Raw genomic sequence first — 24,034 nt, 5'->3', positions numbered from 1 at the left:
TCATTGATTTATAATTGCAGGAGTAGCTAAATGGAGCCACATTGAAGAATTTTTTAAAATAGATAAAAAGAACCCTAACTTCGTTTTTGCACCAGCATTGACCCAGCAACACCTTCAGCCCAATGGTAAACAAAAGATGAAAGTTCGGCTTGCTGCTCAAGTTTTGAGTCATTCTGTTGCAGCAGGATTATTTGCTAAAGTAGCTCAAAGTAAGTTTCAACATAATAATTATGTTGTCATTTTTCTAGCCTTTGTATCCGACTGTGCCACGACCCATAAGGAGGGACTTGTTTTGCTCACGAGTATGTGAATATAATTTCTATCCATTGTTTTTGTGTACTTTCTAAGGCTAAACAGGTAAACTGATATTGACAAGAGATATTAAAAAATCTGCAGCTAATCTTGCCATAGGTAGATAAAATTAAATACAGTAGAGCCTCGATAATTCGTACTCAGGCTAATCCGAACGTCGCTATAATCCGAACTGCATACCCCACCCCACTTCCTCGCCTTCGCCTCGCTGCTATGTTGTTTATTAATTAGTCTGCAGTTACGACTGCCACGTTGCGCGTCCATTCCACGTTTTTCTGCTCTGTACTCGTGCGCGGCGTGTTTTTTGAGGTTATAAAGATGGTTCCAACACCAAAACGCAAACATAAAACTTTGACTATAGCCGAAAAGTGCACCATACTAGACAGTTTAAAGGACGGAGTGTCGGCAACTTCTCTTGCTTGTAAGTATGGCGTTGGAAAATCAACAATTACAGACCTCAAGAAAAATGAGCAAAAATTGAGATCTTTTATAGCTAAAACTGAGAAAGGACCAGGGTTCAGAAAAACTCTAAAATTACCAGAGAATCCAGTGCTAGAAGAAGCACTGTTCACATGGTTTTTAGAACAAAGACGACGCCACATTCCATTGTCTGGTGAGGTCGTAATGGAAAAAGCGAGATTCTTCCATAAAAAACTAACAGGTTCGGATTTTTCTGCTAGTAGAGGATGGCTTGATAATTTTAAAAAACGTCATGGCAAACGTCAGCTGAAAGTGTCAGGTGAGAAAGTCTCTAGCAATACGGAAGCTGTTCAACCATTCCAAGAAAAATTCCTAAACGAGATAAAAGAAAAGAACCTTTGCCCTGAACAAATTTACAATGCCGACGAATCAGGATTGTTTTGGAAGGTTCTGCCGGATAAAACTTTAGCCTCTTCTGCTGAAACTAGCGCTCCTGGGTCGAAAGTGTCTAAAGAGCGAATAACTTTTATGCCTTGCGCAAACTCTACAGGGAATCACAAATTACCATTGCTAGTTGTGGGGAAGGCAAAAAAGCCAAGATCTTTTGGATCTGTAAAATTACCAGTGCATTATGAAGGGCAGAGGCGTGCTTGGGTAACCAGAGATATTTTTCTCGAGTGGTTTAGAGGCCATTTTGTTCCTGAAGTCAAACGCCATTTAAAAAAAATGGGACTGCCACAAAAAGCATTGCTACTCTTAGACAATGCCCCTGGACATCCAAATGCTGAAGATTTGACAACAGAAGACGGCAACTTCTCTGTACTGTACATGCCTCCAAATTGTACGCCTTTGATCCAACCTATGGATCAAAACGTAATCCAAAATGTCAAGATAAATTACAAAAAGAAACTCCTGATTCAAATGTTCGTGCAGCAAGAAGCCGATGAGGCTTTAACCTTGCATGATGTTATAAAAAGCGTCACAATTAAAGACGCCATTTTTTCGCTAGCGCAATGTTGGGATCATGTATCATCGTCTCTTATCGAAAAATCTTGGAAGCCTCTTTGGCCTGAAAAAATAAATTCAACAGAAGATAGATCAGAAGAAAATGATGACTTCGACGTAGAAGACGATCTCCCGCTCAGTATTTTACGTAATCGTGGTTATACAGAAGAAACCATTTCCACTTTCTTGTCCATGAGTGAAGAGGAGAATTGCACAGATCCTATAACTGATGATGAGATCATAACCCAAATAACGCAAGAGAATGACGAGTCTTTAGCTGAAGATTATTTTGCTTCAAATGTCAAGAAAATTACTCATTCACAAGCCATATCATCTTTGAACACTTGCTTGGAGTGGGCTGAAGAAAATGACCTGTCCTTATCGGAAAAGATGATGCTACGTAACTTGAGGGACAAAGATTTTTTCTGGTCCATCAACAGGACTCGCCAAACTAAAATAGATCAGTTTATGACTAAATAGACAATTTACACCTTACGTATTTTATGGTACCTAATTATTATGTAAATGTACGGTAAGCAACGAGCCGGGCTTTTTATTTGCATTACGACTGTAGTCCTTACGCTGCTTGTAATAAGAGCGTTCCCAAGGTCAATATGTAAAGCCCAGCTCGTTGCTTACTGTACCTCTTAAACTATGTATATAATTAAACACTATTTTAAGAATAAAAATGTTTTTTTTTTTCTCCTTACATACTATAATCCGAACGCTTCGTGAGTCCGAACAGGGGTTAGTTTTTGCTAGTTCGGATTATCAAGGCTCTACTGTACTGTAATTTGGAATAAAAACTAAAACTAAGAAAGATTTGTTGATTATATTATATCCCTATACCTAGGGTATTCCGGGATACTAATTGTGAAATCCTGGGATTTTAGGGATTTGAAATTAAACAAAATTCTATACATGTAATAGAAAGTATGCATACCTTCTTTCTTCATGCAGCAGCCTATTGTTTAAAAAAAAAGAAGCAGACATTGGCTTGTTAAAGAATAAAGAACTACCAATATCTAATACCTAGTAGTTGTTACTTTTGAGCTAAGTATGATAAATAATATTCCTATTAACATTAAGATGTTTTTTTTTTACTTTCAGATGAATTACCACAAGATGCCGTTGCGACAGCGATGCTCATTTCAAATCTAGATAAATTGTTCGACGCCATGAACGGTGATACACCGGACAAAAAAAATGGGAAAACATTTATAACTAACTTGTCCTCAACAAGCCCTCATCTAGATTTTTTAATAAGATGAGAGTTTTGTTCACGGAAATGAAGTTTTTAGGGGCAAGAAGTAAGCCCTCCTCACAAGATGGCTGGATGAGGACGTTGAACGCAATCGAGCGTGTATTTAAAAATTTTAAAAAATATAATGTCAACACATTATGTGTCCGAAGGCTTAATCAAGATCCTCTCGAAAACTGTTTCGGGTGCATTAGGAGCAACTGTGGTAGTAATCCGAACCCCACTTCAGTTCAATTCATAGCAGCATTGAAAACTAGCATAGTAACAAATTTAATTAATAATAATAAAAACAGAAACTGCCTGGATGATGACAACCAGGTGTTAAATAACTTTACACTGTTTATTCGTAAAGGATGTGAAGAATCAAAAAAAGATGCAAACTCTTCTACAACTTTTTCAGTGGAAAATGATATTAGAGGTGTAGAAGAGCTAAATATACCTCCATTGTTCTGGAGAAATGCATACATGTGCATATGTGTGCGGCTTTATTGCAAAAAAAATAGAAAATAATTGCGAGCAATGTAAAAAAAAATTATGCTTGCTGATCCGAACACTGAGGTATGTCATTTATTCACATTTTTTAGGGAATATGATGATGCAAGATGCAATTTAAAATACATCCAGCCCAGTTTCTGTAAAATGGCTGAAAATGCTGCAAATGTAATAAACAATTACTTAAAAGAAAATGCGCATAAAAAGAAAATAAAGTATAATTTAATTGAAAAATGGCGATAATCTAAATAAAGATTGGCTGAAGGAGTGTGACGATCATTTCGAAATGAATTTCAAAACAATATTAGACAGTACAGTTGCAATATGCCTGAAACGGTTTTGCGCAATCAAAAATCGAGAATTTGTTGAGGAAGCCTCAAAAAAATCATTATTAAGAAAAATAAATATATTAGAAAATGTTTAAAAGTCTTTGTGGCGGATAATTTAAAGCGCCCGACTCGCGCTTGACGGCGACGAGTGGCGCTCGGAGGCGCTCGGCGCGTGGGGGCAAGACGCGGTTTTTTGAACAGTAACCGTTGAGTCCTGACAGGGTGAATACTTGTTATAGATGGCTTCTAAAAAGTCTTTTTGATGTGTATGTTATTGTGCTTAAAGCCGCATTCACATTTGCCTGACGTGTCGTGTCGTGATGCTTTCTGTCGTGATGGCTACTGTTCACATCTATGTGACGCGTTATGACGCATTTTTAATCAGTTCCGTTATGGCTCTCGGAGAGTTTACACATTCGCAATGTTTTTTCATGAATCATCCGATTCGGATTCAGATTATGAAGAAGATATGCAGTTATTGGCACTGGCAACACTTCTAATAAAACAAAAAAAGAGAAGAAGATATTGGATACATCCAGTAAATACAAAAAGATAGTTTAGTTTTAATAGATTGATCCTTATATTGTTTACATTTTGTATCATAAATCGCTTTATATTGTCGTACGTACTCGATCAGCTCGTCGTCCATACCTTCTGACGCGTCACAACACGACACGTGCGCGTGCACACTAGTCCGACCCGCTGTGTCGTGTCGCTCCGCCGTCCCCCGCACCTCACCCAACTGACGCGGACCGGGATCGCTACTGACGCGACACGACACAAGCCATCACGACACACTGCGTCAGAGAAGTGTGCACGCAACCATATTAATTGTATGAGACCGATACCTTTCTGACGCATCACGACACAACACGTCAGGCAAATGTGAACGCGGCTTTAGTAAATCGTTTACAAGTATAATATTGTTTTATTTAACGACAAAAGAACAACATTCGTTAAATCTTGTTTCATTTGGTATCGCTTATTATAAATGTGCAGAAACCGGAAACGAAAATTGTATGATTTAATCAATTCCGGAATTTTAATACGCGTAAGTGACAATTAATTAAATGTACCATTTAATTGATCGTCTTTTACGCTTAATGAAATGGTATCGAATATAAAAATAGAATGAAAACTATTCAAATATCCCGCGTTATCAAAAGTTACTGATGGCATACACGGCAGCGCTAGTGTGCTTCTGTGTAAGCATTTTTGAAGTATGAAGTTGACGTTCTTCCCTTTAGGGTATATGTGTTCTGTGATACAGACGGTCAGCGGCAGAACAACGAGCTTTGTAAGACTCAAATCATTTCATTCAATTATTGAAGGACGACAAAATCCAAAACGACGAGATAATAAACAAACGAGACGGTAAAACAAACAAAAAGCGCAACATAACTTTTCTTTACCATAGGTTTCCGAACTCTGGCTATCCTTGTATTAAACGGGCCGCAAAAGTAAATGCCTACATGCTGAAAGGGCCTGGTGGAGGTAGTTATTTCCGCAGGCAGTGAACCCATCAATTGCCTAGCAGTTTCAGCTTTAAGTCGGACGCATTTAAGACAACCATGCAACACCTTTTTAACTTCACGAATGCCATTCAATATCAACATTCCCACTTCTGGTAAGGTAAAGTGGATGTACAAATAGAAAGCTGTTTTCAACTTTTTTTTTTTTAGAATAAGTTTTCGATGCTAGAGAATGCAATAGCATTTGCACAGCTAGATAAAGTTCTCCCTAGTATTGTTAACCCAAACCAACTGTTGTACGAGTTAAATTAGATTAATCAAAGTCTACCTTTCGAGCTGAAAATTGTTAATATTCATAACTTACTAAGTTTTACTAGCATTAAGGAATTGTGTAATATTTTATAAGTAACTAGCTTAAGAATTTTATGATTATTACAATAAAGACACCCAAAGTCTGGCTTAAAATACGCCAGGGGGAGAACGAGAGGGCTAAAAAAATATATTCATAACTTAGTCGCGTGCCAAGCGCCGTCGTGAACGCATCGCTCCGCGCGGCTCCGTAGTAGAAAAATCAAAGAGTGGTGAAAAAGGTTACAGAATAATGCCATATTATATATCATCATCGGATGCGTCTCTGTATCGCGGACAAAACGTTAAAAATATTTTGGAAATCCAGTAATCCAGTGAGAAGATATAGTGCAAAAATCAATAACCGTTAACGTGCAAAACTTCGAAGTGAAATATCTCGTAAACAAGATCGACGACGCATATGTTTTTGTACATCATTTTAATCAGTGTCACGAACCCTTCCTTTTAGATTTTTCCCGATAGTAAATAAATTTTAACAAACTTTTCAAACTTCAACCACGTGCCATTTAAAAAACTGAGAGTGGTGAGTGACTTGATATATACACACGGTTTCATCTTAAGTAGTGAACATAAAAACAATAGTGAAATTACAGAAAACAACAAAAACCAAAATTTTCAATTTACGAAAAGACAACGCCATCTAGCGGCAAGAATAACCAAACAGCAGTCCTCAAGGTCGAGAACCATAGACTTAGCATCTAAAAGACCAATGAAGCGTGGAAAAGAGACATCATTATCCTTAAACACACTCCGTGAGAGGGAAAGAGATGCACAACAAAGTACCGTTATGTCGAGTAAGAGGCCATAGCGTTCCGCTAACTTGCGTGCGATAGTCTATTTTATGAATTTCTTTCAAAATCTTTAAGAATTAAGGGTAAATAGTGTTTTGAACAGATATGGTATCTTGTTGTGTAAACAATTGTGACGTGACAAGAAGAAATAACCCAAATAAATACACGTTTCACAGGTAATTATGATATATTCATTGGAATATTTAAAACCTTATTGTGTGACTGCTATTTAATATCTTCAAAACGGTTTTATATCATAGATAATTGCATTTACTTACTATAATTATATATATTTGTTAGGTACGATTACAATTGGAGAATATTTCATGTAAAATATATAATTGCATGCTTACACTAGAGCTTGACCAAATGGTGACGTCATAAGTTTCCATATCGAGTTTATCAAGTCGATGGTTTCAAAAAGTAATTTGTACTGACGATAATTAATAATTATTATGCGTAGTCTATTTGTGATTACGTGACTTTTTTATTTTACATTCCAAAATTGGAAACTCGTGTCTCGCATGTATCTACGAAACTAACGAACCGATTTGGAAAAATTCTTTCACTGTTGGGATATGCCTGCATTTCTTTAGTTAAAATACTTATTAGAAGTATTAATAATATAAGTAATAATTATGCCCTCCTTTAAGGTTTCCCCGTGGACTTGAGTTACGTGAAAAATGGCTACGCATAATAGACTCCATATAAAAATTCAACAGTCTGCAGCAAACATTTTGAAGATAAATGTTTCCTTCAAAGAAAGTGCCGACGTGTATTAATGAAAGATTCAATACCTACTTTATTTCTACCTGTAAGTATACTTAGGAAATTTATTTATTAACGCCTTATTAATCTATTATATTCATTTCGTTTAGTAGGTACATGATTGAGGTAAAATATGTTTACATTTATTGCAGATCAACTGAAACCTAGAAGATTGGCGTCATCATATGTCAATAGAGACATTACTGTTCCATCTGGAAAACTAGAACCGTATGCACACACAACTGCTGGGCATTCTTCAACCCTATTACTTACACCACGAAAAAAGAAACTTTTGGAAAAAACACGCGTTTAAGAAGAAAAATATTAGAAAAGAATAGGGTTTTAAGAAATTTAAAAGCAAAAACTAAAAACTTTGAAGGAAGTTATTGAAAATTTAAACAACAGGCCAGGGCTCGAAAATCACCGAAATGAGGTTCAATTAGCGTGCGGTAACAATCTACTGCAAAAATTGGTAGACAGGGTGAACGGAAGAGCAACGCAACAAATCAGTCACACGGCCGAGTACGACGAACTCAAAAAATTGGCTTTAACAGTCCATTTTTACAGTCCAAGGAGTTACAGTTACTTGAGGGATAAATTCGACTTATGTTTACCACATGAAGGACACTCCGAAAGTGGTATTCGCGTCTAAATTGCGAGCCCGGGTTTACAAAAGAATCACTGAATACTTTGTCAGAGTTATCCAAACAAGGACCGCTTTTTGTGGCGCTGACTTTTGACGAAATTAAAATAAGAGAAGAGGCCGAAATAATAGGCAAAAAACATTATGGCTACGTTAACATAGGGAATGATTTATGTGGCGACGAAGTAGAAATCGCAAAAGAAATACTTGTGTTTATGGTTGTTGCTGTTAATGGTTATTGGAAGTTACCTATTGGTTTCTTTCCTGCTAAAAGATTTACAGCTTCAGAAAAAGCTACATTATTAAAAATAAGCCTAGATTTATTAAAGGATGCAAATTGTAATGTTATTGCAATAACTGTGCACGACAGCGTAAAACGGACCCTGCGGCCCACGGGGGTCTAATCGCATAAGAGGGTTTAAGCATCATTATGAAAGCAAACTTGTAAAAAATGTAAATAGTAGAATGTTTATTAATGCTTATTTTCTCGTGTATATTGTTGTTAAGATTAGTATAATTGCATAAATGAATAGTAAAAGATGAATATGTATATATTTAGACACATGGAGATATAGAACAGAATGGGACGACTCTATCCCGGTAGAGCTGGTGGGTAAATGGAATTATTGGTTGAAAACTTTAACAGTGGCAGAGGGTCTCCGGGTGCCGCGGTGTTACGACAGTCAGCCGGCAGCAAAATATCAGATTCACACCTTCGTCGACGCGAGTGAAGAAGCCTATGCGGCAGCAGTATACTGGAGAATGACCCGGCCTGACGGCAGCGTCCAAGTAGCTCTAGCAGCGGCGAAGAGTCGCGTAACACCATTAAAGCCTATATCGATACCGAGGCTGGAGCTACAGGCTGCGGTGCTGGGAGTTCGTCTGGCGAAAACGGTATTAAATGAGCATGACTTTCCCGTCGAAAAGAAGTTCTACTGGAGCGACTCACGTACAGCATTAACCTGGATAAGGACGGAACCCCGCGTATATAGGACCTTCGACGCCGGATCCCTGTCCAAGAAGATTAGAAAAATGGTTTTAACACGCAGCATGGATGGAGACGCCAAGCGACGAGGGAATGTGTCGGAAGTGCCCGTTGGAACTTCAGGGGCAAATCGAGAGGGGCTTATGGTCAGTACCGATACTGACAAGGAAAAAGCTGTTATAACCCCCCAAGAAAGTTCCTCACGTACAACAAGTGTTTCGTCTGGTACAAATGGAAGCGAGAATACAGCGAACACTGAAGCTACTGTGGAGAGTGAGAAGACGTCGGATCGCACCGTAAGAGCGACAAGGACAACATCCCGACGTTCGGTAGCTTCGAAAAGGAAATTATTTGAGGAAATAAAAGCCCAACAACGTTTAACCGAGTTGAAGATCAAGCAAATACAAGCCGAGAAAGAATTAGAAGAGCTTCGCCTACAGAGATTGCAAATAGAAACGGACGATAGTGAGGAAGATGAAGCCGAAGAGGAACTGTCTTCACACCGGATCAAGACGTGGTTACAGGAAGACACCTCGGCAGTTCCACCCGCCGTGTTAGTGCATACGTCCGCGTCGGTTCAAGCGCAGGTCTCCCATACGACCGCTGCGCCTCGCGTTGCGCAGGTCTCCGACGTGACCGCTGCGCCTTCGGTGCCCGCGCAGGTCCCCGATTGGACCGCTGCGCCTCGCGTTGCGCAGGTCCCCGACATGACCGCTGCGCCTTCGGTGTCCGCGCAGGTCCCCGAGTGGACCGCTGCGCCTCGCGTCGCGACCGCGCCAGTGTACAGCGCCGCGCCCGTTTCTCAAGAACACGCGTCGCGTTCCGCACCAGTCGCGTCGCAGTCGAATCCGTATGTGGGCGAAGAAGACCTGGAAGCCAAAGCGAAGAGGAATTGTGCGCAAACGGGTCAATCGCTTATCGACGTAAACACACTCGCCGTAGCGTTGTCGCAGGCTGTGAGAGGAACAAGAGAGCCCCCGAAGTATATTCAAGAATTACCACTGTTTAATGGGAGCAGTAGAGACTGGCTGAGCTTCAAGACTGCGTATGAAGAATCGTTTAGATATTTTACGGCAACTGAAAATGTAGCGAGAATACGCCGCAGCCTCCGAGGATTGGCGAGGGAAGCGGCGGGTTGCCTGCTGATAAGTCAGTCAGACCCTGGAACAATTGTAGAAGCTCTGGAAAGAAGATTTGGAAGGCCAGAAGCTCTCATACATGTGGAAATGGAAAAATTGAAGGCATTGAATAGAGCCACGGATAACCCGAGAGAATTATGTATTTTCGCAAATCGTATAGCAAATATAGTGGGGACAATTGAAGCCCTTAAGAAGAAACAATATTTATATAGCCCGGAAATGGCAAGAATAATAACGGAAAAGTTTACACCAATATTGAAGAACAAGTGGTATGATTATTCGACAACGAAAGTAGAAGATATTCCAGAGTTGAAGAAATTGTCTATGTTTCTGAATGAAGAGGCGGATAAGTGCAGCGCCTACGCCCTGCCGGAAAATGTTCCGGAGGATTATGAGGGCAGAGAGAGAAGATTCAGAAAACCGGAACGTACTTTCATTGTCAATAAGAAACAATTTGAACAGAAATGCCCACAATGTCAGCAGGATCACAAGCTACCGACGTGCAAGTCTTTTTTGAGTCTGGATGTAAACGCAAGATGGGAAACCGTAAAGAAGAGCAGGATATGCTTCCAATGTCTTTGCTCAACAAGACATTTGTGACAGCATTGTAAGGCAACTCTATGTGGTAGAGACGGATGCCGAAAGAAACATCACAAGCTGCTGCATCACGACAGGAAAACGCAAAAGGATAAGGAGGAGCCAACGGCAGAAGTTATCACAGCCGCCAACCCGTGCGAACGTCGTCGAGCATACTTGAAGATAGCGCCAATTGTGTTAAGGGGACCTCTCACCACAATAGAGACGTACGCCTTATTGGATGAGGGAAGTACGGTGACTCTTATTGACGCGTCGGTAGCGGACATTATAGGGGCAGACGGACCATCGAAGCCTATGTGGATACAAGGAATTGGTTCAGAAATGAAACAGGAAAACAGTAAAATTATTAATCTTCACATCCGTGGGAAATACGTGGAAAATGAATACGAACTGGAGGCCGTGAGAACGGTAGAGAGAATGAAATTTGCTCCAGAGACGGTCTTCGATCATCACCTGAGTAGTTGCAGTCATTTGATGGATATCAAGGAAGAAATAATGTATAGCCATGCATCACCGAAGGTACTGATCGGTCAGGATAATTGGCATCTCATAGTAACAAGGGAGCTGCGATCAGGACGTCGAGACCAACCAGTAGCATCACTAACTAACCTAGGATGGGTTCTCCATGGATGTCATAGTTCATTGTCAACCGTAGTAGCCTTTTGCGGAAGGATTCAAGAGACGAATATTGAAGAGGAAATAAGGAATTATTTCAAGCTTGAATCCTTGGGCATTGAACCGAAGAGACCGAAAGAGGATCCCGAGCAGAGGGCGATACAAATTTTAGAAGAAACTAGTAACCGGCTGCCGGACGGGCGTTTTGAAACAGGGCTGTTATGGAAAAATAAAGACGTAGAGCTTCCGAACAATTTTAAAGACGCAGAGAGGCGACTGCTCTCGCTACAGAGGAGATTAGACAAAAATGTAGAGTTGAAAACGAAGTATGAAGAAAGAATAGAAAATCTCCTCAAGGCAGGATATGCAGAGCGCGCTCCAATGCCACCCCCGGAGGGGCGTACATGGTATTTGCCGCACTTTCCAGTGATTAACCCGATAAAGCCGCACAAACCTCCAAGACTGGTGCATGATGCAGCCGCCAAGTCGGCGGGAGTATGCCTGAACGACATGTTATACTCAGGACCGGACTTGTTACTCTCGCTTCCCGGCGTCATCATGCGCTTCCGGCAACATGCGTATGCGATCACCGCCGACATAAAGGAGATGTTTATGCAGATAAAAGTAAGGAACGAAGACAGGGACGCACTGCGTTTCCTGTGGAGAGGTCAGCGGCGCAAGAACGAAACGGAGGAATTAAGGATGACTTCCTTAATCTTCGGAGCGACGTCGTCACCTTGCACGGCACTCTACATCAAAAATAAGAACGCACAAGAATATTCAAAAGAATACCCAGAGGCAGCGGCAGCTATAAAGAACAACCACTATATGGACGATTATTTGCAAAGTTTCGGGACCCTCGAAGAAGCACAAAGGATTTCAAAACAAGTAGATTTTATACATAAGAAGGCAGGCTTCGTATTGGATGGATGGACGTCGAACGAATTGAAAATTGTAGAAAATTTAACTCAAAACTTAACAGAAAACTTAACGGAAAAGTTAACAGAAAATTTAAGTAGAATACCGGCAACCACAGTAAGCCTAGGAGGAAAGAATACAGAGAAGACACTCGGATTATTGTGGCATGTCCAGGAGGATTATATTGGATTTAATACAAACAGAATGAAAATACCCGAAGATGTGCTTCAGAGTAAGCGAACGCCGACGAAACGGGAGGCGTTAAGCATAATTATGGCACTATTCGACCCGCTGGGATTGATTTCGCCGATTACCACTCCAGCCAAAAGGATATTTCAGGACACATGACGTTCTAACTAACGAACGCGACTACTCAAGAACAGATCATGACGAACAGAACTCCCGTATCGCTAATTGCCCCAATACTCAACGAAATCAAACTCCAATTTGAAGAGGACCTTAGCCCTGATGACCCGAAATTGACGTTGATTAATACCATTACTCCTGAACAATTACATTCATCAGGAGTAATCAAATCCAATTCCAAAACCAAGATTAAAAGTTTAATTTGTGAGTACATCACAAACTATGTACATATGAGACGCAGCAAAACTCGGTCACAATCTGGAACAGACCTGCTTACAGTCCTAAGGAAAGATGCAGGTATAATTTCAAAACCCCGAGAAGAAGGGATCCAACCGGGCCTCTGAAGACAGAAGAAGATCCCCCTTGCGCCGCTGACTTCCGAAGACAAAAACTGCGTGTTTCATTGTAACCTCGATGTAACCTTAATGTAACCGAACAATACAGTCCACTGCAAACGCCAACAATAACTTTTGACGGAATTGCATCTAATTTAAATATGGTGCAATATCTTGGCGTACCTGTTACGACGCCACCTTATAAACGCGTATGCGGAATAAAAATACGAGAAGCAAAGAAGCGAGAACTTGTATGAATGAGAAACTATTAGCAAACTAAGACTCAGCCCTAGAGTCCGAGGTAGCCAGTATAAAAAAAAAAATTCATAACTTAGAAAATGTATTCATGTTAAGGCATATACAACTACCGTAAAACGGGGTGAATAGAAATGAAATTAGGAATTTAATGAAAGTGCCTCTAACTAGTTTGTTATATGTTGCCATCTATTAATTTCTACCATTTATTGCACGGCAACATTTTTTCAATAAGCGGGTCACACATAAATTTATTTCAAGTTTGAAAATAATAAGAAAAAAGCAATTGAAGTGAACCGTGCGTACGACTGATTTTACCGTCCAAAAAACTCTCAATTTAACAAAGTTTCTTGGTGTTATTAGCTACAACATTAGAATATTTTAAGAGTTAAGTTTATCTTTGTCTCTGTTAAAAATATAAAGGAGAGTGTCAGTATTTAGATATTTTGTTCTTTATTCTAGTAAAATCGGGATACCATCACCGTTTTTTAAAATCGAGATGACTAGATACGAGTAAGGGGAGCATAAAAGCGCCTTCAGGGTAAATAGACACGAAGAAAGGGTTGAATAGAAACGAGTGTGTGGTTAATAGCTTCGAGAAAGGGGTAAATAGAACCATGATTTTCAGGGTTGTCAATCGGACACTATTGTGTCACTTACCAATATTAGATATAATAGAGTGAAAAGAAGTAAAGTAGGTACAGAATTACTATCTAACTAATATTACGGAGGCAAAAGTCTGTTTGTGTTTGTTACATTTAAATTCATACAAGTGGATAGATTTTAAACGTTATTTTTACGAAAATTTTTATTTATTGTTAAACGCATACTAGACATGATATTTATTTTAAACAGATACACTACATCGCACTTTGCGCACGCCATGCCACGAACTTACAAGCCAGATCCTCGAGGCAAGAGGTATAAGAGATACTCTAAAGAGCTCATCGAGAAAGCTGTTCAAGAATATAATGAGAACAGTAATTCTTTGAGCTGCATCGCAAAAAAAAAATTACATCGACAAATCTGTCCTTTACCGACACACCATCAAATATGTGAAACCACAAGGGGGTCAAACAGTACTTTCCAAAGAGACAGAGTTACCGTTTGTTAAATATATTAATGTGTGTGCGGAATGGGGATATCCATTAGAACTTTTTTATTTAAGGGTTTTAGTTAATTATTTGGATAAATTAGGCATTTTAGAAAAAGATTTAAAAATAATATGCCAGGGCCTGATTTTGCCAAAAGCTTTTTGAATCGGCATAGTGACAAAATATCACAAAGGGTATCACAAAACATTAAGCGTAATCGAGCTGCGGTCTCTCCAGATGTTATAAGAGTATTTTCCGCAATTAAAAATATCAACTAGTGATGTTCCGATCGATAACATCGTGAATTACGACGAGACGAATTTGGCGGATGATCCTGGCCGCAAAAAGATTCTAACCAAAAGAGGAACCAAATACCCAGAAAGAGTGATGAATCACTCAAAATCTGTTGTATCAATTATGATGGCTTCTACGACTGCAGGTGAGATGTTACCGCCTTATCTACTTTATAAGGCACAAAACTTGTACGATACATGGACGAAATCTGGTCCAAATGGATCTCCTCACAACAGAAGTCAATCTGGCTGGTTGGATTCCAATATTTTTGAGAATTGGGTGACTACTATTCTACCAGTTTTTGAAAATAAGCCCGGTAAAAAATGTATGGTAGGTGATAACTTATCTTCTCATCTTTCTTTTGATTTGATAAAAAATGTCAGAAACGGGACATATATTTAATTTTTTTGTCAGCTAATTCTACTCACCTCACCTTACCACTTGATGTCGCTTTCTTCCGACCTATGAAGATAGCATGGAGGAATATTATTCTACAATGGAAGAAAACTGATGGACGTAACCAAGCAGCAATTCCAAAAGGCTGTTTTCCAAAATTACTGTCCAAATTAATGGACAGTTTAAGCGAAAATGGTCCAGCAAATATTCTATCCGGCTTCAGAAAAACAGGGACACACCTTTTTAATCCGTCTGAAGTTTTAAATAAATTACCTAATTGGAATAACCGAGATCAAGAAAACGAAGCTGTTGATGAGACTGTTTTAGATTTTTTATAGGAAATGAGATATGGGACTGGTGGTATTGTTGAACCTATAAAAAGGAAAACACTACTAGTACAGACAGGAAAGAGTGTTTTATGTTCGAGCGATGTTAGCTATATTGAGACTGACCCAGAATATCTACCAACTTCAGTCCCAAAAGACAGAAAGAAACAACAAAAAGATAAAAAAAATTACGATCGATAAAGGGAAGGGTAAGGGTAAAAATCTAAAACTGATGATAAAAGCGATTGTAAGAAAAATAATCCACATGAAAATCAAATCTGTGGATAGTAGTTTTAAAAAATGAAATAATCATCAAAAATTTATGGAATAACGAAACACTGTACCAACGCCTTAAAGATACTTATTTAGTAACAATTGACAATCAATGCAAAATTATTACAAAAGATTATACGTTGGAAACACACATTAGATACAGCAAATTAAGGGAAACTTTACAAATCCCGAAGCTAAAGTTCAATATCGCAGCGGAAACTACTGTAGAACTAAAAAACACAGAGCTGGACAGCATACACAACTTATTAAATAATGCGAAAGTCTTAAGACATCTTAGACAGAAACAACAAGTATTCGATAATAAGCCTATTTCTGCTCACTACACTGTTACTTACTATATTATGTACTATGTATAAGTGTATGTTACATTATCAAGAGAGCTATTAAATTATTCAAACTTTCGTGAGACATTATCATTAAACAATACAGCGGCCCGTCGCTCACTCCGAAAATAATACCGCGAAGTAAAAGCAGTCCCACTCACCCTTATGAAGGGCCTCCGATGGGCTCGAAACTAGTCGGTGCCGACATCGGACAAATGTAAGTACGTGAGTGTTTTAGCCGTATATTAGTTAATCAAGAGAGCTGTAAGAAGATTCAAGTCTCGATCGATCAATTCTATTGATTAAGATCGGCATCGCAATGCAAGAAATACAGGACCTAAGAGTTGAAGATGAACCCCAACCCCCAACTCCAGTACGTTTCATTCTTCCGGCGGAGGAGTTACGTAACTACCAGTACAATAAGTAAATCTTTAGCAACCATGTAGGTAACAATGGTATTGTAACACAAAGCTTTATTGTATCCTCATGTTTTCTTTAGAGATAAGTTTGACGGAAAATTCAGTTCGCTTGTAACCTTCTTAGAGTATAGTTGTATTATAAATGAAATAAAATATATTTTAAAAAACTCTTTCCCTTACCGCATGACATAACACTCACATGAAAAAAATGCTTACCTGGACTGGCATATAATCCGAAAGGTATTTTAGCTTGTGTTGATTTTATTTTAGCTTCGGACGTGTCCATTTTCTTGTTAAGTTTTAAAAGTACCATAGACATTAGCGCCATGTCAGTCTCGAAGAGCAATCGCTTTAAATCTTTTATGTGCGTGTCTATAAAAGTAAACAGTCTTTTCTGAGCCGTCTCCAGAATTTCACGTCGCTCTATCTGCAAAGATTCACAGATTCCTTCATTCATAACACTGTTTATAAATTCAAAAATCTACTTACAGTTGTATTGTATTATTGTTAATGTAGATAGGTTATGTTAACCTTCCATACTAATTCCGCTAAATAATAATCAGTCCCCAGCAAACCACCGTTTGATTTATACCATACACTACAACTGTGACTACCGAACTTACAAACCCGCATAAAAACTTAGTTCGTATCTAAACGCACAGTTGCAGTTGTTATTCAGTTAAAATCAGTCTGATTTCACTCTATTCGTCTTTACTATTCGTGTTTTATGGGATTTTTTTTAAAGTAGTTCAATTAATAAGATTCAATAGTTCCAGTGTTCAATAAAGCTTACATCTACATTTAGTGTGTTAGCAATATTAAACAAGAACAAATGGTTTTAGAGTTTTTTTGTACTACGAGGGGAGGTCCAAAAGTTCGCGGAATGGAGGGGATGGAGTGGGGATAGGGTAGCTCGCTTAGTGTCATACTAATTGGGCACTCATAATTAGTATATATATAACATTTCAACCCTATAGTGCCATTCGTTTACGAGTACTCGCCTGCTGAACAAGTCAATCCGGAAGCAAACTGCAACTATGGAGAAAATTGAACATCGCGCTGTGATAAAATTCCTTACCAAGCAAGGAAAAAACGTTCAAACCATTTTAAATGAAATGGAAGCCGTTTATGGAGATCAGTGCCCTGGTAAAACAATGGTTTATAAGTGGCATGGTCTTTTTAAACATGGTCGAGATTCAATTGAAGACGACTCTCGCTCTGGGCGGCCAGCTGACGCCACCACATCAGACATCGTCGAAAAAGTCGAAAAACTTGTACTCGAAGACACACGTTTGAAGAAGAAACAATTATCTGCATTTGTTGGAGTATCAGATACAACTATTTTGCGTATCCTGCACGACCACCTGGGCATGACAAAAGTCAGTGCAAGATGGGTGCCGAGAATGCTCACGCCGCTTCAAAAACAGCAGCGCGTCGACGCGTCTAAGCACTTTTTGGAGTTGTGTGGAGACGAGCCCGTGCAGATTTTGGAGCGGATTGTTACTGGAGATGAAACATGGGTTCATCACTTTGAACCTGAGTCCAAACAGGAGTCCATGCAATGGCACAAAAAGGGTACACCACCTCCCAAAAAATTCAAGGTGTCAGAATCGGCGGGAAAGTTGATGGCCACTGTTTTTTGGGATTGTAAGGGAATATTACTCATTGATTATAAAGAAAAAGGTACCACTATAACCGGAGAATACTACGCACTCATATTAGAAAAGTTAAAGGAGTCAATTAAAGAAAAACGTCGAGGAAAATTGGCCAAGGGTGTGTTGCTTTTGCAAGACAACGCGCCGGTTCACAAGAGCCGAGTTGCCATGGCTGCTCTGCACACACATGGGTTCGAACCACTTGTTCACCCACCCTACAGTCCAGACCTGGCTCCTAGCGATTTTTATTTATTTCCAAATTTAAAAAAAGAGCTAAGGGGAAGGAAATTTTCCGACGATAATGAAGTGAAGGAGGCAATTTCGGCCCATTTTGAGGCCAAAGACAAAAAATATTTTTTCGATGGTTTAGAAAAATTAATTCATAGATCGAATAAATGTATTAGACTTAAGGGTGATTATATTGAAAAGGAAAAATAAATTTATTGTTATATTTCATTGACAACCCTTTCATTCCGCGAACTTTTGGACCTCCCCTCGTAAGTAAGAAGAATGAAGGGTCTTGGACACAGCCAAAGAGTAACTAGAACACAGAGAGGCAGACTGGTGATCAGTGTATTGACATCCCTTTCGTAAATTTTAGACAAAAAGAGAGTATGTGTCTCACGTCGGTGACTCAGGGGTTAAGCATTTGACTTGCAATCTGCAGGTTTTGGGTTCGAATACTGCCATGTACCAATGTGATTTTCGATTTACATATGTTCCTTTCTCCGTGATTCGTACGGTGAAGGAAACCATCGTGATGCAACCCGCACATATGTGTGAATTCCCGGGAGAAAAAGACGGCGATGCGACTTGCTAAAAGTCCTGAAATGGCGAAAAGTGGATTGAGGAGGTTCATTTGGCCACACCAAATGGAGGTCCGTGATCTCTGTCTACCCCTCTGGGTTACAGGCGTGAGTTGTGTATATTTATCAATGTAAGTGTTACTGCAGACGTAACCATCTGTTACACATTACCGGGTTATGCGGCTCCTTGATGCGGCTGTTCATGTAACTGTAATACTCTTGCAGCCTCTCGAATTTCTCATCTGCGTAACTGTGCCGCGGGTCTATCTCCTTTGCGCTGGGCAAGTTGTACGGTTTCTAGTGGAGACGAACATAACGTTTAAATGATTATTTTTAATAAATAGACAAGACTCCAGGATTCAGTAAGGTGTTTTAAACAATTTGATAACGCGGAAATAACAAAAAAATATTTTTAAAATGTTGTCCAGATGTACAAATATTGATTAAAAGTTAAAGATCAAAGTTTCCCTGTCTGAGTGGCCAGAGCGCGCCGCATTTTGCATTTTTCAACTTCTTTTGTCATTGTTGCGAAATAAACATCTTGAGAACACAGAGTTTTTATTATGTATTTATAAAAATAATATTCAGATCACCTATTATACATAATCGATCGAAGCATTCCTTGCACAACACAACTAGCAAGTTGAAGATAGTGAATAAAACTATAAATTGTGTGAACTTACCGTTTCAACTGTTGGAAACGATAGTCGAGCCAACTGAAAAGGGAATATTTATTAACATCTGTTTGGCCATAAACGTTAAACAAGTGAATAAATGAAAAAGTGCATTTATAGTAGCCGTATACGGCCGTAGTTATATAAACACAATTACCAGTTGAAATGACGACACATCACCGTTACCCCCCATCGCTGATGAAAACAACATCAGGAACTGAAACGTAACGTTAACAAAAAGAAAATATTAACCATCTAAGTCATCGAATTCGCACTGGGTCGGCGTAGTTATGTTAGGAGTACTCATCCCTAATATAGGGGTAGGCTCGAGTCCTTCGTTTGGGATGTGAAGGAGATGATGACTGAGAAAATCAAGCATTCAGCCACAGTTGGAACAAATCACATTGGTTTTTGGACATTACTACATTACTCAATGTATCAATTCATATCGTTGTTGTTTTGTGTTGCACACTCTTGGGTCATGCACACTTCTGGGTCAATAAAAATAAACACGGAATCAAAATTAATATTCCTTACCACACAAGATTCAAAAAATGTATATGTTGGACCCATAACTGCGGCCTGTTTGGAAGCCGGCTTCATTGTATTTTCTAAACGACAAAGCTTTATAGTTTAGTCATTAATTTTAATTTGATAAAAATATTAATTGACTATAAAACAAGAAAATACTAGCCGCTAATAACTAACACTACACAAAGAACCTGGAACAAACGAAACAGTGAAACATCTTATACTCCATTGCCCTATATACATGAAAAATAAATATGAATTTGATTTGAAAACAATTTAATTAGGAAAACAGAAAAAAGAAACGACTTTTTTCAATACTGTGAGGAAATAGCGGAAAAGGTTATAGCTAAAAACAAAGACGGATAAATAAGTAGAACAAATAAAGATAAATAAAAATAGATAGTGCCACCAATGTGATGGAATAGTATAGGCTAAACAAGAATACAACATTAAATGGAAATCGATAAAAGTACTGTGAATAGCATAAGCGAACTCAAACAAATATAGACTGACAAAGTCTCTGATATAAAAGACAGGGGTCAAAAAAAACACTACACAAACGGGCGTCGCTTTGAATAGAAAATTAAATGAAAATTCTAACATGTCTTCCAATGATTGTACATATATGTTCAGAATAATCCTTCTCGTCCTCATTGAGTTTTCCTTCACCGTAAGAACGTCGGATAAATGTACATATGTAAATCGAGAATCGAAAAACACATTTGTACACGGCGGAATTCGAACCCAGGACCTGCCGATTGCAAGTCAAGTGCTTAACCCCTGAGTCACCGACGCTCTAGGTTTTCATACTATCACAAAAATCACTGAATTCATTCCTTAGTTATTAATTGAATATAAATTGAAATAGGCATCATTTATTGTGGGTTGCGCATAACTAAATAAATGAATGAATTTATTATTTTTTCATATTCATTTATCTATGGCAACATTAGATTCTGTCAAAACGAAATTTTTTCCCAATCAAATTAAAATACAATTTATATTTTTATACAATTATAGCACCGCGTTCAAATCACGCCACCTCTCGGATTGGACGCGCTCCGGGGACGTCCCGACAATCCGTCCGACTGCGCCCCGTCGAAAGTCCCCCGCACCGGCAGTTAGCCGCGAGCCATTAAACGAGTAACACGCGCGTGCGCATCCTGTCGGGACGCCGCCGAGACCTAACTAGTTTTAACGTAAATCTGGAATCGTCTTTATGTTTTGTCATTTAAATTTAAAATTAATAGTTCAATAAACAATCGTACATTCAAAATAACTAATGACGTTTTATTCTTACTATACAATCAAAACTAGCAATAGCAATGGATAAAAAAACAAAAAAGAAAGCAACCAGACCACAAAAACCAAAGATAACAGAAGAAAGAACAGAGTGTCGCGTTGCCGAATCTGAACGAGCACGCCCAACACCTTAGCGGCCTGCTCTCGCCACGACGGGCGACTGGACACCAGTAGGGATTGCAATCCGGAAAAACAGATCCGGTAATCCGGCGGATCCGGCATCATTTAATGGTTACCGGATCCGGTACCAATATACCGGATCCGAAGACCGGATCCGGTGCTAGCAGTTTGTGGGAAAATAATATAGCTGTTGCATGAGTAGGTAATTTAAATGCGTTGTGCGTAGTGTCAAAGTGGTAAAGCTGTTCAAAAGATCGCCTACTAAATACGATATGTACCTGCAAAAATCCCTTTTTACTTATATGTAAAAGGTGCGAGCCATGATGGCGAGCAAACACACTGATGCGGAAACCGCCGACGCGCGAAAACCACCACCAGCCCCCAGGCATAAGAAGCCGTTTCCAAGACCCAAACCCCACTTCCAATCTAGGGAATTTCCACAGCCTAAGGTACAATCAAAGACTGAAACTTCATTAACTAATGATCCGTTATGGCTTGATTCCCTAGTTCGTGAGGGCGATCATGGGCTTACCGCTGTTGAAGCAGTCAAGGACACACCTGCCGACGCCGCTGGATATGTTGAGCTTGTCGAACGCGAGTATGACGCCATCGCTTCATGCGATAAACAGTTTGCTAAAACGGTGTTACTGTCCGCATACGCATACTACCACCACATATTATGGTGGTACAAGATCGCGCTTCTCTCAGTCACCTGCAAAAGTATGTGAAAGAACATACAGGTAAAGAATTAAGTCTTATTTTGGATTGCCGCACACATTGGAATAGTCTTCTATCTATGATGGAAAGATTTATAAGCTGAAAGTGTGTATTGATAAAGCTTTGATAGATGTAGAATCTGAAATTAAATTTAGTGACATTGAATGGTCAAAAATAAAAGATTTGATTAACAGTTTGCAGCCATTTAAATTGGCTGCAGAGGCCTTGTGCAGAAGAGATTCGGCCCTGTTAACCGCAGAAACAACATTAAAATTTGTTTCAGAGAAGTTGTTCACTCATGACACAGTGTTAAGTAATGAATTATATGAAGCACTGCATACAAGAATTAAAGAACTTATTTTCAAAATCAATATTGATTTTCTTTTAATTCTTATATTTTTTTACAATTATTAGTTAAAATAATTATTTATCGTAAGTTGATTAAACTAAAGAGTTCTAAACTCATTATTGTCATAATTTTTGCCATTCATTCGTTCGACAGATTCATCAAATCATGATGGTATCTGTCATAATCATAGATACCTATAAGACTTGTTTGTTAGCATTCTCAAATACTTTAATAATGATTTTGATCTCATTTCAGTTAATTACGTAAGGTTAATTGTATCTATTAGATATTATAGTTACTTGATAAATAATATTGTTACTTATAAATTGATCTATCTGTTAAAGTAAAATCTAGAAAAATAAAATTATTACTAGTTACCTACACTACTAAATTTTAATTGTTTTCTTGTTGTCTATTTGTCTTAACATTAGTTAGGAAATAAAGTCGATTTTATATATTTGTGATTTATTTTTTATAAACTACCTACATATAAGTGCAGTGACACTTGATTAACTTACTTATTTTGTACTAAAAAGCGAAAATCATTTAGATTTAATCCGGTCGGATCCGGCCGGATTGATGGGAATCCGGTCGTATCCGGCCGGACTGAAAATGACGCCGGATTGCAATCACTAGACACCAGTTAATCCCCCAGCTCTGCTGACACACAGTGGCGCAGCCATAGTCGGGCCTATTATTATTTATTATTATTATTATTATAAAAGTTCGTGGTGAAAACGTCAGCGGTTTTATTATCAGCAGCACATGGAGAAAGTGGACGACGTGCCCAAATATTTGTTCATTGAACATTTTAGGTTCAGAAAAAAGCATTTCAAACCTTGAGCTATAGGCATCGACGTCATTGATAGGGTCCAAAGAAATAACTCTTGAAATAAAGTTCAGAAACAGTTTTAGTCTTGTTGTGTTGTAGTTTGATCCTATAATAAAGACTATTTTTCTATTTCGTCTTATTTCAGGTGTTGTGTGCCCTAAGCTTTCTGGCAACGATGTTTTCCTTTAGTAGGATATTCGTAATATAAACAGTATCTTAACGCACGAGACAAGACAGAGCATTAGGGAGGTGGTCGCTTCCCTAAATAACGACCAAGTCATTGGAAAGTGGATTGTGTTTCCCCAAAAACAAGTACATTTCAAACAAAAACAAGTACCTACCATACATATTCGTAATACCTAGAAGAGTAGTTTGGTATACACGTCGAACTCGTATGAATCTATCCATCCATGATCAAAAGCTATATATTACGATCATATGTGTTAATATAAGGCATCATAAAAGATTTTATAAACAGTTTTTTAATCTATGGTGTCTTCTCTGCACTATGTCTGTGGGCTCGCCATAGACCTGTTTAGTCCACTTCCTGAAACGAATACAGGTAATAAATGAATTCTAATAGTAGAAGATATATGTACGCGATGGGTAGAGTTGTTCCTTGTTACAGCGGCCTCAAGCGAAGAATGCGCCAAGGTCTTAGTTGCAGAGGTATTTTTGCGGTACGGGGTCCCAGGCGTATGGTAAGCGATAACGGCGTCCAGTTTATAAGCGAGGTAATGCAACAGACTTGTCACGCCATGTGGTTTACGTAATCGTTCACCTGTTATAATCATCCGGAGGCGAACCTGGTGGAACGCAAAAACGTCGTT

At 38.8% G+C, this 24,034-nt stretch overlaps 2 protein-coding genes across 2 annotated transcripts; one reads left to right on the top strand and one right to left on the bottom strand.

Moving 5' to 3' along the window:
• Nucleotides 1-428: 428 nt before the first annotated feature.
• LOC106717232 (jerky protein homolog-like) lies at nucleotides 429-2,217 on the top strand. Its single transcript, XM_014511112.2, has one exon. It carries the CDS (start codon nucleotides 631-633, stop codon nucleotides 2,215-2,217), a length of 1,587 nt encoding a protein of 528 aa, XP_014366598.2. The 5' UTR covers nucleotides 429-630.
• Nucleotides 2,218-9,282: 7,065 nt separating this feature from the next.
• Nucleotides 9,283-20,045, bottom strand: LOC123722617. Its single transcript, XM_045685001.1, has 6 exons — nucleotides 19,891-20,045; nucleotides 19,511-19,570; nucleotides 19,363-19,395; nucleotides 18,851-18,976; nucleotides 16,435-16,645; nucleotides 9,283-9,716 (listed from the first exon to the last, which is right to left on the bottom strand). Exons 1-6 carry the CDS (start codon nucleotides 19,954-19,956, stop codon nucleotides 9,355-9,357), a joined length of 858 nt encoding a protein of 285 aa, XP_045540957.1. The 5' UTR covers nucleotides 19,957-20,045; the 3' UTR covers nucleotides 9,283-9,354.
• Between the last annotated feature and the right edge of the window lie 3,989 nt (nucleotides 20,046-24,034).

Source organism: Papilio machaon, chromosome 28 (assembly GCF_912999745.1).
Source record: "Papilio machaon chromosome 28, ilPapMach1.1, whole genome shotgun sequence".
Taxonomy (NCBI): Eukaryota; Metazoa; Arthropoda; class Insecta; order Lepidoptera; family Papilionidae; genus Papilio; species Papilio machaon.
The sequence above is the reverse complement of the archived record's forward strand: the minus strand, read 5'-3'. Positions and strand labels throughout refer to the sequence as shown.